This window comes from Petaurus breviceps, unplaced genomic scaffold, assembly GCF_028583685.1.
Source record: "Petaurus breviceps papuanus isolate PSGF00001 unplaced genomic scaffold, PetGlider_PUasm1.0 120, whole genome shotgun sequence".
NCBI classification, from domain to species: domain Eukaryota; kingdom Metazoa; phylum Chordata; class Mammalia; order Diprotodontia; family Petauridae; genus Petaurus; species Petaurus breviceps.
This window is the reverse complement of record NW_027185627.1, coordinates 3,261,307-3,278,671: the sequence shown is the minus strand read 5'-3', so window position 1 is coordinate 3,278,671 and position 17,365 is coordinate 3,261,307. Positions and strand designations below refer to the sequence as shown.

Here is a 17,365-nt window from a genome sequence, read left to right as displayed (position 1 = left end):
AGAGAAATTAAAATTAAAACAACTCTGAGGTGCCACTTCACACCCATCAGATTGGCTAAGAAGACAAAAAGGAAAATGACATATGCTGGAAGGGATGTGGGAAAATAGGACACGAATGCATAGTCAGTGGAGCTGTGAACTAGTCCAACCATTCTGGAAAGCAGTTTGGAACTATGTCCCCAAAGCTATTAAACTGTGCTTGCCCTTTGACCCAGCCATACTACTACTAGGTCTCTACCCCAAAGAGATCAAAGGAAAAGGACCCATATATACAAAAATATTTAGAGCAGCTCTTTTTTTGTATTAGCAAAGAATTGGAAACTGAGGAAAATGGCTGAACAAGTTATGGTATGTGAATGTAATGGAATATTGTGCTCTAGGACAGGGCTTAAACTTTTTCTACTTGAAACCCCTTTTCGAGTTTCAGCAGTGTTCATTGGCATTGCATGGCATGACAGCATGCTAAGTGCAAAGTGCGTATGCTTTGAGTGCAGAACAAGGCTGCCATAAAGTTGTGAAATGAAACACTGGTAAGTGCTGCGAGAAACACCTTGGATTCATTATGTGTTTGATTTCTAATTAATTTTTGGTCATTGTGTGTTCAGAAACCTTTTACTGTTGCCAAATTTTTCTCAGACCCATAAGGGATTGCACGCCATAGTTTAAGAAGCACTGTTCTGGGAAATAATGAAGAGGATGACTTGAGAAAAACCTGGGAATATTTATAAGAACTAATGCAAAGTGAAGTGAGCAGAACCAAGAGAACAATTTATACATTAACAGCAATATTGCAAAGATAATCAACTGTGAAAGATTAAGTAATGCCGATCAATATAATGATCCTCTACAACTCTAAAGTACTTGTGATGAAAAGTACTGTCCACCTTCAGATACAGAATTAATGGGTTCAGAGTGTGTATTGAGCATTTTTTCTTTTTCTTTTTCTAGTTCCCCTCATCTCCCTGAGCATGGCTAATGCAGAAAATTGTTTTGCCTGACTTCATATTTGTAATGGATTTTGTATTTTCTGCCTTCTCGATGGGTGGGGGAGGGGGAAATTTGGAACTGAAGATAAAAACAAAATTGAATGAAAAAAAGATATTTTTTTTCAGGGCAAGAGCTGTGTTATTTATATCTACTCACAGGCCTCAGCATTTAAATTGTTCACTAAAAACTTAATTAGTAATGGCTTTTTGTAAATTCATACAGAATTGCTTTATAATGGGCTAATAAAAGGAAAGTTAGAGTTTGTTTAGATATGTCCTTAACCTCTTGATGTTATAGAGGCTATTTACTCTGTTGTTTGGAAGCATTTACTAGTTCATGAAAGGGAACAATAATTCCCTCCCACAATTAATCTCTTGATGTTACTGAGGGGTAGATGGTTACTAGATAGACCATTGCTCTCAATGAATTTATCAGTTGTTTTATATTCTTTCATAGCAATTTTCTCTTTGTATATTCTTTTCACCAGCATACTTTGTGGAGATAGCTCTGGAGGAAGCAGATATCCTGCTACCTATTGCCTAAATGAAATGCTTTTTCTTCTTTCTTAGACAATCATAATGAATGACTGTATTATTCGAGGAGATCTGGCAAATGTAAGGATTGGCCGCCACTGTGTTGTGAAAAGCCGTAGTGTCATAAGACCACCATTTAAGAAATTCAGCAAAGGGTAAGTATTTCATTACCTCCTCTCCTTTTTCATGAAATTGGGATCAACCCAAAAGACTTAATTGTTGCCACCATTAATTTTTTCCTTCAACTGTTAGTCTTGGAATAGATGGTGCTACTACTATCTAAGCATTTAGATTTAAGAGAAAAAAAAGTATAATAAGCAGGTCTTGCCATGCTGTTTTAGGCTTTGGACAAACCTTCAACCACATCTGTAGTTCCTGGTGTACTTTCTGATTTTCTAAGTTTCAAAGTCAACATGCCATCCTGGCTTCAAATGAGCCGTACACCATTTGTCCACTGCTCTTTTTTTTTCTTACTGTTGCCTAAAGGGACCTTAAAGCATTTTTCCAAATAGAGGATGTTGACGTCTTTATTGTGTGGAAGCATTTATCTTCCTTTTTTAAAAAAAAATTTGTTTATTTTTGGTTTACAACATTCATTTCCACAAGATTTTGAGTTATAAATTTTCTCCCCGTCTTTTCCCTACCCACTACCCCAAAACAGTGATCCCACTGAATACCCCCTCCCCCAATCTACTCTCTCCTATATCCTCCCCAATCCCTCCTCTGACTTTCCAGTAGGACAAGATGGATCTCCATACCCCAGCACCTGTATATCTTTCTTCATGAGAGGGAACTATTGTTGCATGTAAAGAATAATAATAATGACAATAAGTTTTTTTTAACATTTGATTTTACAACTTTGAATTCCACATTCTTTCCTTTCTTCCCTCGTCACCCACGCTTACTGGGAAGATAAGCAATTCAGTATAGGTTGTACATGTGTAGTTACACAAAACATTTCCATAGTGGATATATTGTGAAATATTGACTATATTTCCCTTCATCCTATCCCGCGCCCCCCCCCCCAACTTGTTCTGTTCTCTACTTTGACCCTGTCCCTTTTCAAAAGTGTATGCTTCTAACTATCCTCCCCCCAATCTTCCCTCCTTTTATCATTACCCCTCTTATGCCCTTGTCTCCTACTTTCCTTCAGGCATACCCAATTTATTGTGTATGTTATTCCCTCCTTAAAACCAAATTCAGTGAGAGTAAGGTTGACCCATTCCCTTTTACCTTCCTGTTCTTCCCCTCCATTGTAACAATTTTCCCTTGCCTCTTTTATATGAGATAATTTACCCTGTTCTGTCTCTCCCTATCTCCTCTCATTATATTCCTCTCTCACCTCTTAATTTTATTTTTTAAATGTCATCCCTTCCTATTCAATTGATCCTGTGCCCTCTGTCTATGTACACCTGTATACATATATATATACACACTCACATATATATTCATATGCACATATACCCTCCTATATAGACATATATATGTATATATACATATATATATACATTTATATTCCCTTCAACTATCCTCATACTGAGAAAAGTTTCATAAGTTACAATTATTGTTTTTCCATGTAGGAATATAAATAGTTCAACTTTGATAAGTACCTTATGATTTCTTTTCCCTGTTTACCTTCTCATGCTTCTCTTCCTTCTTGTATTTGCTTTTTTTTTTTTTTGAGGGCAATTGGGGTTAAGTGACTTGCCCAAAGTTAAATGGCTAGTAAGTGTGTCAAGTGTCTGAGGCCGGATTTGAACTCAGGTCCTGCTGACTCCAGGGCTGGTGCTCCATTCACTGCACCACCAAATTGCCCCACTTCTTGTATTCGAATGTCAAATTTTCTACTCAACTCTGGTTTTTTTTATCAAGAATGCTTGAAAATCCTCTATTTCATTAATTGACCATATTTTCCCCTGAAACATTATACTCAGTTTTGCTGTGTAGATGATTTTTGATTTTAATCCTAGCTCCTTTGACCTCTGGAATATCATATTCCAAGCCCTTCGATCCCTTAATGTAGAAGCTGCTGGATCCTGTGTTATCCTGATTGTGTTTCCACAATATTCAAATTGTTTCTTCTTAGCTGCTTGTAATATTTTCTCCTTGATCTGGGAACTCTGGGACCTGGCTAGGAATTTTCTTTTTTGGGATCTTTTTCAGGAAGTGATCAGTGAATTCTTTCCATTTCTATTTTGCCCTCTGGTTCTGAAATATCAGGGCAATTTTCCTTGAAAATTTCTTGAAGGATGATTTCTAGGTTCTTTTTGTGATCATGGCTTTCAGGTAGTCCAATAACTTTTAAATGATCTCTCCTGGATCTATTTTTCAGGTCAGTGGTTTTTCGAGATATTTCACAATGCCTTCGATTTTTCATTTGTTTGGATCTGTTTAATAGTATCTTGATTTTTCATAAAATCATTAGCTTCCATTTGCTTCAATCTAAGTCTGAAGGAATTATTCTCTTCAGTAAGCTTTTGAAATTCTTTTTCCATTTGGCAAATTCAGCTTTTTAAAGTATTCTTCTCATTGGCTTTTTGGGCCTCTTTTGCCATTTGAGTTAGTCACTTTTTTAAGGTGTTATTTTTTTCAGTCAGGTTGTTGACTCTCTTTTCATGATTTTCTTGCATCATTCTCATTTTTCTTCTCAATTTTTCCTCCACATCTCTTACTTGATTTTCAAAATCCTTCTTGAGCTCCTCCATAGCCTGTAACCAATTCATATTTTTCTTAGAAGCTTTTGGTGCAGGAGTTCTGACTTCATTGTCTTCCTCTCATTCTATACTTTGATCCTTTTTGTCCTCCAAAAAGGAATCTAAAGTTGGATTGCTGTGCTTGCTTTGCTTTCTTTGCTTGCTCATGTTGCCACTCAATTACTTGATTTTTGAGCTCTTTGCCACTGTAGAATTCTGCTTCTAGAGGGGAGAGCTTTGTCCCAAATTGCTGGGGTTTTCTCAGCTGCCAGAGCTATTAGTTGGGTGCCCTCTCTACCTTCTCAACAGCCCCCACAAACTCTGGCTCACTGGTCACACACCCCAGGACCTCCACCCAAGACAGCTATCTAGATCCAGGCAGGTTAAAGCAAGAGCAATGACCCTCTGAATGGTCGTTTGATTCCCCTACAATCTGCAGACCAGGTGCTCTGAAGCAGCCACGTGGAGTCAGTTTCATGGCTGTAGCACCTCTGCAGCTTCTCACCTTGTCACCCTGTGGGCAGTGGCAGGACTGTGCTCTTGGTCCCCATCTTCTCACAAAATTCCACACTGACCTTTCACTTTGTCTTTGACATTTATGGGTTGATAATTCTGGAAATTGCAACTGCTACTGGTGATCCACTCTCCCTAAGTCCACTGCAGCTGCTGCTGTTCAGGGCTGCCCTGGGGCTTAAACTTCGGGCTCACTTGGGGCTGGGCTTGGCTCCCAGCATGCTGCAATGGACCCTTTCTGTCCTCCTGCCAGGCTGCCTTCAGCAGGAGATTTGTTTCTCTCACTTTGTGGGTTCCGTAGCTCTAAAATTTGTTTAGAGTCATATTTTATAGGTATTTGAGGTGCGTATGGGAGGAGCTCAGGGATTTTTCCTGCTTCTATACAGCCATCTTGGCTCCACCCCTGAAGCATTTATCTTCTGCATAAAATCAGTTGATCAATCAACAAACTTTTTTAAACTGTCTGGCACTGTGCTAGGGATTGGGGATACAATACTCACCTCTTTTCTCACTTCATTATAGTACTTCCCCTACTCGTTTCTTTGGAGTCAAGTATAGTTTCCTGTTAGGCAAGTATGTATTTTTAAAAATTTATTATTATTAAGTATTCTGCTTGACGGGAAGTTTAACATAATGGATACAGATCTGGTCTTAAAACCAAGATGCTTGGCTTCAAATCCTATCTGACATATATCTTTGTGACCCTGGGAATAGGGTACTTTCTCCCCCAAGTCCCTACTTGACCATCTGTTGACCATACTTGCTTCCAAAGAAATGGGTAGGAAAGGTATTATACTGAAGTGAGAAAGAGCTTGTGACTTAACCTGTTGGTGCTCTAAGCAGCTCTTTATTACGATAAGTTTCAGAGAAAGTACTGACTGCATTGATAAAGGGAGTTCCCTATAGCAATACAGGTTTGCTTTGAAGTGGACCCTGAAGAAAACCCTTGGTCTTGATTCAATAATTAGTTATTTATACAAGAAAGAAGCAATTATTTCTTTAAGTCTGAACTAAAAAGTTTAGATTGTCCGACATGCAGTGGAGAATGATTAAAGGTTTCTGAGAAAAGAGTGATAATATGAGAAAAGTAGTATAATAATAATGTGGATTTATATAAGTCTAAATTGTTTTAAAACATTTTACCTCTGTGCCTCTATAAATAATACCATATGAAAATTGGGGATGATCCATTCACCTCATCTTATAAACATGTAAGAGATAAATAATTATGGATCGTTGGAAATAAATATATGGCCTGGATATAAAAAAATAAAGTGGGCCCTAAAAATAGACATAACTGCCTAGTCCAAAACAGGATTATATCTGCTATCTCTACCTACCAATGACAAGGAAGAAAGAAATATATAGCATATATCTGTAGCCAGAACCTTATCCCTAGTGGTTCCCTGGTGGTAGCTAAGTAATGGCATGTACAGGGTACAAGAAAGGGTTGGCAACTACATTTTATCAGGGAGGCCCCAGACAGAATCATGTTGCTGAACACCTGAGTTTCACCTTGTGAGAACTAGAATTAGAGTTCTAGTGTTCCATTTTTCCAATTACCTAAAGGGATTTTTTTAGTTGTCCTCTTATTATTCCTATGTATGTATGACTTTTTCTGTCTTTTATTGTTTTCGGATAGCTTTTCACATTGTAACTGAAAATTGGTCTGCCCCTTACTTCCAGCTGCTCAGCAGTTCAGTAGAAGGCAGTGGTGAAAGAGACCCATGTGCTCCTTCATACCTCTAGAGAAAGGGAACATAAGCTTAGGGAACCAGATACTACATCTGATTTAAACTCCTCCATTCCCCTCCTCCCAAGAAAATGGAGTTTAGGCTCCAAGTTCTGAGGCATTTTTTCCCAGTATTAGAAAATACAAGAGAGGTGCTCAATTAAATGAGTAGGATCTACAGTTGCACTTGCTACAGACTCGTATCTATGGAACTAGTGCCTCTTCTTAGCCGAGGTGTGGGTGCCCATTTTCATTACTGTTCTAAGATTTCAAATAGGATATTGTCAGTAGCTTTTTTCATGGCATTCTAGTTTTGACCTTATACTTTGGAGATCTATGTTAAAACTCCCAAGGATATGTCATCTGTATCTCAGGACTTAGAATTTTGTTCAGTCGTTTTCAGTCTTGTCTGATTCTTTTTGACTCCATTTGGGATTTTCTTGGCAAAGATACTGGGGTGGTTTCCTTCTCTAGCTCATTTGAAAGATGAGGAAACTGAGGTCGACAGGGTTAAGTGACTTGCTCAGGGGTTACTCAGTAAGTGTCTGAGGCTAGCTTTGAACTCAGAAAAAGGAGTCTTCCTGATTCCCGGCCTGGCTCTGTATCTAATGAGCCACCTAGCTAGACTTAGAATAATGTCTTGGAAAACAGAAAGATTTGGGGTGAGTTCAGTTTCTTACTGCTTTCCCTGTAGGACCAGTGACATAAAAAATTCCTAAACTTCCTTTAAAACTATAATCTAGGTAAAATAACTTAACAAATGGCTAGAATAATTTAAAGGAATCTGTCACTATAGTACCAATGAAAACAAACCTTTTTTTTAAATTATGTTAAGTCATTTAAGTCATTTTATTATGTCAGCATAATAAAACTTGAAAGCTTTATTGATCTGTGAAGAACAACTTTCTTTGCTATTCAAAATTGTTATTTTAATGATTTCAAAATGTATTTTCCTGTTCTCTTAACCATTTAGTCTTTCGTGGAACACTTCATCTTTCCAAAAGCCAAACTTTAATGTCAAAGAGTGTTCAGCAGGACCAACAGAATCTATTGGAAAATGGTGTGCCACCCACCCACCCACCCACCCCAATAGCTGCTGAACTTGTTTTCCAAAGTTTAAGAAGGAAACTATATGTTCTCCATCATTCTTAAACCCAGGAAGAATATTTTTGGTTATAGTAGCTGCCAGTTCTTTCTGACAGTGCTCTCTGGAAAACAGTTTTTGACCTTTATTTCCCACAGCCCTACCTAGTACAAAAGCATGAAAATGATTTCATGAAGTAAGCCGAGTCCAAAAAGTGGCACTAATACTGTCATCTACCACCAGATGTCAGTGTAAGCATGGAAGTGAACTCTTTCTGAAGATAATTGGAATATTTTTTCTAGTAGCTGTAATTTTTTTCTACTTTTCCTCTGTGTTTCCAAATAAAAATCATTTTTCAAGATGCTTTTACAAACACCTCACAGTTGCTGCAATTTTGCTGCTTAATTTCTATTGAGCATCCACAGTGGTTTAAGTATTGGTTTGTGGATTACATCAGAGGCACTTTAATCTGTGGACAAGCATATTCATCAAACCTTCCTGAAGGATTCCGCTCTCTTAATAGGCTAGTTTGGAAAAAATATCATTGGGTCTAAAGTTGCCTTGGACCAGGGGCGGTGAACCTCTGTGGCCCTCTAGATCCTCACATGCATTTCTTTGATGGAGTCCAGACTTCACAGCGGGTTCAGTCAAAGAACATTTGCACTGGAAGACCTGGGGGGGCCACATGAGGCCTTTAGGCCACAGGTTCCCCACCCCTGCCTTGGATCCAGGAAATGCTCAATTCAGAAATTATCTGTGCCAACTACTTCTTTTTAAAATAGCTGTTAACTAAGTTAATATCTTTGTGAAAGTTTTTTGGTTAATTCTTTCTATACTCACTGGCTATAATTACATAAAGGAAGCCTCAGATAAGCTTCAGGCATTTAGGTGGCACGGTGGATAAAGCGCTGGGCTTGGAGTCAGAAAGACCTGAGTTCCGATGTAGCCTCAGACACGTAGCTATGTGACTCTGTAACGCCAATGCAGTACTCATGCAGCCTCTATGAATATGTTTGCATAGTTCCAGGGTAGATTTGCAAAGTATAACAAACTCTCTTCCTCAAATGCAAAACCAAAGTATTTATTTGGAACATCACTAGGATACCAGGGGTGACACTTAACAAGGGGCTCATCACCAGTCCAGGGAGCACCGCAGACTTCTTAAGCCTTCTTTCAGTCAGGCCTCCCCACACAAACAAGTTACCCTAGACAGATCCCTCCCTCGCCCACTCAAGCTGCTTCTCTCTCTTCTCTGCCTGCTCTCTGTTCTCGCTCTTCCTTGGGCAAGCTCCTCCCACACTGAATTCCATGTGTTGTTAGGCCTATTAATGGACAAGGAAGATCTTCCTATTTCATTAACGTTACATTTGGCCCCAAGATCTTTCATGTCTATTACATAGGCTGATGGGACTTTAGAGGTAACTGGTTAACTAGTATCAACATAACTTGCATAACAGTATAAAGGGGATAACACAAAATAAACACATAGAGCAATATTTTAGGGTGCAGGCTTCAGCACAAGCACCCTTTCATTCCCCCCTCAAATGATTGGGACCCAAAATCCCTTGGGGCAAGGGGCAAAGATCTCATCTTCTAAAACTACTTCCTGGTGAGATTGGTTGTAGAGCTGACCATGCCTCAAGAGGTCCCATTCCATGGGTCAGTTCCTTAGCTGGTATCCAGAGCTTGGTCAATGTCAGGTCCAGGGGTTACATATCTTACTCTTAGGTAATTGCCCAGTTTTCATCATTAGTTTAACTTGTCTGGTTGCTATTTCAGGCCTTCCTAGTCCTGTGATGGTAATAGGGGTTCCATGTTTAAATTTATTAGGGTTTCCATATATATGGGAGGCCTCCACTCCGGTATCTACTAATGCCGTAGTTACAGTGGTTGATCAGTTTTTCCAGTATATGTTCAAACTGATATGGGGTCTGCAATCCCATCTGTGTGCTTATTTAATCTGAGCTGGGACTTAGTTAATTTCCTATTCTCCCTGCAGGTATGACAAACTTGTATGCAATGATTCAGGAAGATTTGTAAGGGCAGTTCTTACTTCCCTATTCCATCTAATATTAAGTCCCTTTGCTCAGTACATCTTACATAGCTTGTTAGTCGGAATACTATCTATTCTTCCATAATATATTCCCGCTCTCATTAAAGCAGTAAATATTTCTCTCCTTGTTACTCTATTCTGATGTTAAATCTGCTGACTATTTTCTCTTCTCTCTTGAGGAAATTTGGCTTTTTCCTATTCCCCTACATCACTGTAATGTAATGCCAAGGAAAGGCAACTTCCCAAGGTTCAGAATACCAGCATAGGTGCTCTCCATTTTATTCAGTGACCAACCAAGAACAGAGAAGATCAAAACATGACATCATTCAAAATACAGCATTTACTAAGTGTGATTAAATAATCTCCAAGTACTACCTCACCCCAGGACCTTACATTCATTCAATCAATTACAAAGTCCCTGTTCTAAATACTGCTCCACCCCTAGGCTATACCTTCATTTAGTCCATCACAAAGCCCCTCTTCTCAAATGGAGATTAGTTTCCAATCATAAGTAAAGTACATTCATTTGTTCAATCATAGAACATATAAAGGTCAAAAGTTCTCCACCCCTGGATCACAATTGAATCTACCCCAGAGTTACAACAAGTTTAAGCACAGCACTTAATACCCAAATGGAGGTCTTTTCTTCATCTTGACATGAGGCAAATTCTCAGCAATCTTTGTTCCTGGGGAGACAAAGCTTAGCAAGGCCACAAGATACATTGCCAGTCTCTTCATTAATTCATCCTCTGTCTGCAGAACAGTCCTAGGACCCCTGAAAACATTAGCAAAACCCTCTCTCAGGATTTCTGTAAACATATGTAGCAGCAAGCACCCCAGTGTCCCCAGGGTGCCTGCTCACACAGGTTCTTGGATCTGCTTTGTTAAAGGAAAGCAACTCAAAATGGGTTAACAAGCTTACTTTAATCAGTCAGACATATATCGTTTACCTTGTTCAGGAGAAAAGGTCAGCACCCTGAACCTCAAAGTATACAGGCATAATTATCAAGACAGAAACATCAAGTAGACAGATTTCCAAACTGTCCAACCATCACATCCATACCCAGTCAACATCTGGGTTTCCACATTCTGGGTTTTTCAAAGCCGGGGGACTCTCAACAACGGCTTCCCAGAATTCAGATCAAATTACAGAACACTTCTCAAAGTGAGTCCCAAAACAAAGCTACACATCAGGACTTATATAGCCTTCTCCTGGCTCAGAGAATGTAACAACCTTATTGACTCACTGGCCAATCAAGAAGTATCTACTGAAAAACGAGCCTCCCACCCCAGGCTTCAGGTGCACATTGGCCTAGGGGCAGGGAAGATCTTTAAAATTTGCATTTCCATTACAACATACAACAAGAAAATCCTTCTTCAGGGCTTCTGAACCCACTGAAAGGTTCCCAGACCCCTGCAACAACAGCACTGTCCTTCACCAGTGGACAGTATTCACTCTCCGTCTGCAGAACAGTCTCAGGAGCTCTTAACCAACAGCCAGGTTCCAGGACTTCTTCAACAACAGGACTGTCTTTCACCAGTGGACAAATCTGGCAAAACAACATCAAAACAGACAGACAAAGTACCAGCGAAACAGCCATGTCTCCTCAGTCCTTGGCAGCTCCGGGGCCAGGTCTCAAAAGTCCAGGGCAATTCAAAGTGGCCCTCAGCAATCCTCTCAGTCTCTCTCTGCCTCCAAAAGGGGCTGCTTCCAAAAAGTTCTTCTGCCTCTCTCCCATGTCTCTCCAAATCTCCAAATCACCAGCTCCTCCCAGTTCAGGACTCTCTTTTCACATCAACAAGTCCATCCCCACAGGTGGGATTAACAAACTCTGGGTTTTAACACAATCAATTTGAAAACCAAGCCAATACAGGGGGATCTTTATATTCCATTACTTATCACAATCACCTAACTATAGTTTTATCTAGCACCTCTGAAAGAGGGCACTCTATTTCCCCAATTAGTAAAGTCAGAATTATGTGTTTATAAGTAGGAGGAGCAGTCTTCACTATTATATTTCTATGAGAAACTGTTAAGGGAGTGCTGTGATATGCATCTGCATCTCCAAACATTATTGTGGTTTTTATTACCGCTTCCTTTAACTTTCTCATACAGTCTCTAAGCAAATACCAGGATCTGTCTTCACTAGGCCACATAGAGTCAGGAATACTGTTTATAGCATCCCTTGGCAGCTAAAGCTAACAAATTAGTTCCATTGTTACCTCCTTGAATAGGGTAATCCCTAAAGCTTGTTGTATAAAGGGATTATGGCTAATACTTAGAAATTTCAAGCAACCATACTCCTCCAGCCCCTTCTTCACTGATTCTCACCCTCTAAGATACTAATAATTCTCCCATTTTTTGGGTTAATCAGCTTAAAATATCTGTGACCTCCTGCTGAGGAAAATCCTTGGTTACTTCATTAGACACTGTGTGGCCCCCCTGGTTCTCCTATTTCCTTCCTAGTATTGGACAGGCATCTGTATTCCTAGAGGCCTCCTCATCTGAATTTGTTTCATTTTCCTCCCACTTATCTTCCTCTCAGATGTCTGGGTCCCATTCAGGCCCCGCACGTGCAAAGGTTACATGCACCTTTCTCTTGTTAACTTTTCTCTTCTTTTTCCAAGCTAAACTCACACCTGTCTTTTCTGCTACCAACTTTTTAGCTTGCTCTTCTAAAGGAAATTTCTGATGCTCTAGTGTAGAAAACTTGTCATGCAAATCAGCTAACTCCTTTTCCAGCTGAACCTTTTTCTCCAGCAATTTCTCTCTACTCTTACATATAATACAATAACTTGTTAACAACTCCCATCCTCTTCTACATCCTCCTGTCATTTCTTTCCTGGTTCTATTGGTATTCCTTGCAAACATTTTTCTAAATCTATGGGTTCTCCCTTCTGTAGCCTCAGTTCCCAGTTTCACAAAGTCCTATGCTTTTAGCCCATCCTCTCACCAGGGAGAAATAAGGTAAATCCTCCCATCCCAGGATATCCATTTCCTTCCTTAGAGCCTTCCTATCTCCAAGTAGAGGTTTTATGTTTTGTGATCCCATCTCCATTGCCAAATATAATGCCAATGTGATACCCATGGCAGCCACTATGAATATGCATCTGTATTTCCAGGGAAGATTTGCAAAATGTAATAAACTCCCCTCCTCAAAGATAAAGCCAAAATATTCATTTGGAACATCATTAGGATACCAGGAGGTAAGATTTAACAATCCAGTCACTAGTCCAGGGAGCACCAACAACATTTTAAGCCTTCTTCAGGCCTCCTCACAAAAACAAGTTACCCTAGACAAATTTCTCCCTCCATCCACTCAAGCTGCTTCTCTCTCTCTCTCTCTGTTCTGGCTATTCTCTGCTCTCTCACCTCCTTGGACAAGCTCCTCCGACACTGAGCTCCATGTGACCCAAGCCCCATGTGATCACAGGCTCCATGTGACTCAAGCTCTATGTATTAGGCTTATTAATTGGATGGAGAAGATTGTCCTATTTCATAACATTACAAGCCCTTGGTGAGTCATTTAGCCTAGGTCTTCCTCAGTTTCCTCAACTATAAAGTATGGTTAATAATAGGACCTATTTCCCAGGATTGTTGTGAGGATAAAATGAGATAATATTTTTGAACTGCTTTGCAAACCATAAAGTACTTTGTAAATGTTGTTGTTATTAGACAAAAAAACTGAATATTGGAACATAAATTTAGGAACAACAATACAAGTTACTAGAAGCTGGAAAGAGACAGCAAAGCATCTTAGAACATTGATATTGTAATGTCTAGAGTTAGTGACTTGATTTTTAATACATTAAGCATTAGGTTATTTTAGTGAGATTTTTATTGACTTCAGAGCAAATAGTAGGAGTAAGTGGTTTTTGTTGCTCACAGATGTAGACACTAGAAGTTGAATTGCTAGTGGAATAGAAATCATTCTATCTTTAAAGCTTCTTTGACAATTAAAAATACAACATAAATAAGAGAAATTAGCAATATGTTCTTCTTTATGGGTTCTGAGGTATTTTAGACACCATGATTAATTTTTACTCTAGGTAGAAGCAGGAAACTCTATGAGCTCCCCGCATAACCACATCAAATACCTATAAAATATGACGCTAAACAAATTTTAGAGCCACAGAACCCACATGGTGACAGAAACAAATCTCCTGCTGAAGGCAATCCAGCAGGTGGGCAGAAAGGGTCCATTGCAGCATATTGGGAGCCAAGCCCAGCCCCACCTAACCCTGCAGTTTTAGTCTCAGGGCACCCTTGACCAGCAGCAGTGCAGTGGACTTCAGGAGAGTGGATCACCAGTAGTAGTTGCAGTTTCTGCAATTATCAACCCATAAATGCCAAAGAAAAAGTGAGAGGTCAGTGTAGAACTCTGTTGGAACTGGGGGGAACAGAGGAGTGGGTCTGGCTCCTGCAGCTAGAAGTAGCAGAGGTGCGGTGGCCCTGCAGCCATCTCCATGTGACTGCTTCAGAACTCCTGGCCTACAGATCATAGGAGGGCCAAGCAACCATTCAGAGGGTAATCTCTCTTATTTTAACCTGCCTGGATCTAGACCGCTGTCTTGGGTGGTGATCCTGAGGTGTGTGACCAGTGAGCCAGAGTTTGTGGGGGCTGCAGAGACAGTGCTCTCCAAATAGCTCTGGCAGCTGTGAAAACCCCAGCAATTTTGGACAAAGCTCTCCCCTCTGGAAGCAGAGTTCTACTGTGGCAAAGAGGTCAAAAGTCAAGTAATTGAGTCGCAACATGAGCAAGCAAAGGAAGCAAAACAAGCACAGCAATCCAACTTTAGATTCCTTTTTTGGGGACAAAAAGGATCACAGCATGGAATGGGAGGAAGACAGTGAAGTCAGAACTCCTGCACCAAAAGCTTCCAAGAAAACTGTGAATTGGTTACAGGCAATGGAGGAGCTCAAAAAGGATTTTGAAAATCAAGTAAGAGAAATGGAGGAAAAATTGAGGAGAGAAATGAGAATGATGCGAGAAAATCATGAAAAGAGAGTCAACAACCTAACTGAAGAAAATAACACCTTAAAAAATAGATTAACTCAAATGGCAAAAGAGGTCCAAAAAAACCATTGAGGAGAAGAATGCCTTAAAAAGCCAAATTTGTCAGATGGAAAAAGAATTTCAAAAGTTCACTGAAGAGAATAATTCCTTCAGAATTAGATTGAAGCAAATGGAAGCTAATAACTTTATGAGAAATCAAGATACTATCAAACAGATCCAAACAAATGAAAAAATAGAAGGCAATGTGAAATACCTCATTGGAAAAACTACTGACCTGGAAAATAGATCCAGGAGAGCTCATTTAAAAGTTATTGGACTAACTGAAGCCATGATCAAAAAAAACCCTTGAAATCAGTCCTTCAAGAAATTTCTCCAGTGGGGCGGCTAGGTGGCGCAGTTGAGTAAGAGCACCGGCCCTGGAATCAGGAGGATCCAGGATCGGTTCCGGCCTCAGATGCTTAACACCCACACAAAATAACTGGCCATGTAACCTTGGGCAAGTTACTTAACCCCTATTGCTTAAAAAAAAAGAAAGAAAGAAATTCTCCAGGAACATTGTCCTGATATTTTAGAACCAGAGGGCAAAATGGAAATGGAAAGGATTCACTGATCACCTCCTAAAAAAGATCCCAAAAAGAAAACTCCTAGGAATATTATAGCCAGGTTCCAGAGTTCCCAGATCAAGGAGAAAATATTACAAGCAGCCAAGAAGAAACAATTTGAATATTGTGGAAACACAATCAGGATAACACAAGATCTAGCAGCTTCTACATTAAGGGATTGAAGGGCTTGGAATATGATATTCCAGAGGTCAAAGAAGCTAGGATTAAAACCAAGAATCACCTACACAGCAAAACTGAGTATCATGTTTCAGGGGAAAATATGGTCAATTAATGAAACAGAGGATTTTCAAGCATTCTTGATGAAAAAAACATAATTGAGTAGAAAATTTGATATTCAAATACAAGAAGCGAGAAAAACATGAGAAGGTAAACAGGGAAAAGAAATCATAAGGAACTTATCAAAGTTGAAGTATTTACATGCCTACATGAAAAAACAATAATTGTAACTTATGAAACTTTTCTCAGTATGAGGACAGTTTTAGGGAATATAAATGCATATATATGTATACATACATATGTATAGGAGGGTATATGTGTGTATGAATACATGTGTGAATGTGTGTATATATGTGTTCAGGTATACATAGAGTGCACAGGATCAATTGAATAGGAAGGGATGGTATTTAAAAGGTGCAATTGAGAGGTGAGAGAGGAATATAATTAGAGAAGATGGGGAGAGACAGAATAGGGTAAATTATCTCATATAGAAGAGGCAAGGGAAAACTTATAATGGAGAGGAAGAACAGGAAGGTAAAAGGGAATGGATCAACCTTATTCTCATTGAATTTGGCTTAGGGAGGGAATGACATACACACTAAATTGGGTATTTTGCCAAGGGGGATGAGAGGGGGGAGGATGAAGGGGATGACAGGTTGGTGGGGAGGGTAGTTAGAAGCACACACTTTTGAAAAGGGCCAGGGTCAAAGTAGAGAATAGAACAAGTGGGGGGCAGGAGAGGATGGAGGGAAATATAGTCAGTCTTTCAAAATATATCCACTATGGAAATGTTTTGCGTAACTACACATGCACAACCTATATTGAATTGATTATCTTCCCAGTAAGGGTGGGTGACAAGGGAGGAAGGGAAAGAATCTGGAATTCAAAGTTGTAAAATCAAATGTTTTTTTTAAAATATCATTATTATTATTTACATGCAACTGGGAAATAAGATATATAGGCACTGGGGTATGGAGATCCATTTTGCCCTACCAGAAAGTCAGAGGGGGAATGGGGGGTGATATAGGAGAGAGCAGATTGGGGGAGGGGGTATACAGTAGGATCGCTATATTGGGGGTGGTGGGTAGGGGAAAGAGGGGGAGAAAATTTGTAACTCAAAATCTTGTGGAAATGAATGATGTAAACTAAAAATAAACATCAAATTTAATTTGAAAGGAAAAAAATTTTACTTCAGTTCAATAAGTATTAGAATTAGTCTTGGTGTTCTGAGTGTTTGTATATTTGAATGTTTGAGTGTATGTTGGGTATCTAATCAGCGTTCTCATCAAACAGTGTATATTAAATATCTACTTGCTCCTTAAAGCTGTTGTGCCAAGCACTTCTCATTTCCTCCATCTTTTCTTTCTGCATTCCTTTCTCTTCCTTTTGGTGCCACCTATCCTTTGAGATGCTTTCATGCTGTTCTGATGACCCATCAGAAAGGAAGAAGGAAAGCAAAATGATAGATTAATTCACACTAATGTTACTGACGGAACTGTGTTACCTCTAGAAAATATTAGAGCTGCCTGGAAAAGGACTTTGAATCAAAAGAATAAAACTAATGGTGGAATTTCAGTCATTGTGAGATTTAGTTGTGAGAAGAGGGAGAAATTTTTCTTTAACAAAATGTTTTTGTAATATCCACAAGTTAAATCAACTAGGCAGATACTTACATGATCTCCAAATCTGCCTTTTCCTTCCCAACTTCCCTATTTATATTGTTCACCATCTTCCCAGTCACCCAAGGTCAACACCTAGAAGTTATTATCTTTGACATTTTTTTCATCCTATATTTCATTGTCAAACTTTTATCAATTCTGCCTCCATGAGATCTAGAATATGTTCCTTCTTCTCAGTTTCTACATTTTTTACTCCATTCTAAGCCCTCATTAACTCATTTCTACTTCCTTCAT

The 17,365-nt window shown here is 39.3% G+C and overlaps 1 protein-coding gene across 6 annotated transcripts in view; it reads left to right on the top strand.

Moving 5' to 3' along the window:
- The window catches only part of DCTN5 (dynactin subunit 5), a 101,026-nt gene that overhangs the window by 6,077 nt on the left and 77,584 nt on the right, over positions 1 to 17,365 (top strand). For all 6 annotated transcript variants that reach the window (XM_069089406.1, XM_069089415.1, XM_069089379.1 and 3 more), the window contains exon 3: positions 1,557 to 1,675. In XM_069089406.1, coding sequence (XP_068945507.1) covers positions 1,557 to 1,675 — 119 coding nt within the window. The remainder of the gene's footprint in view (positions 1 to 1,556; positions 1,676 to 17,365) is intronic.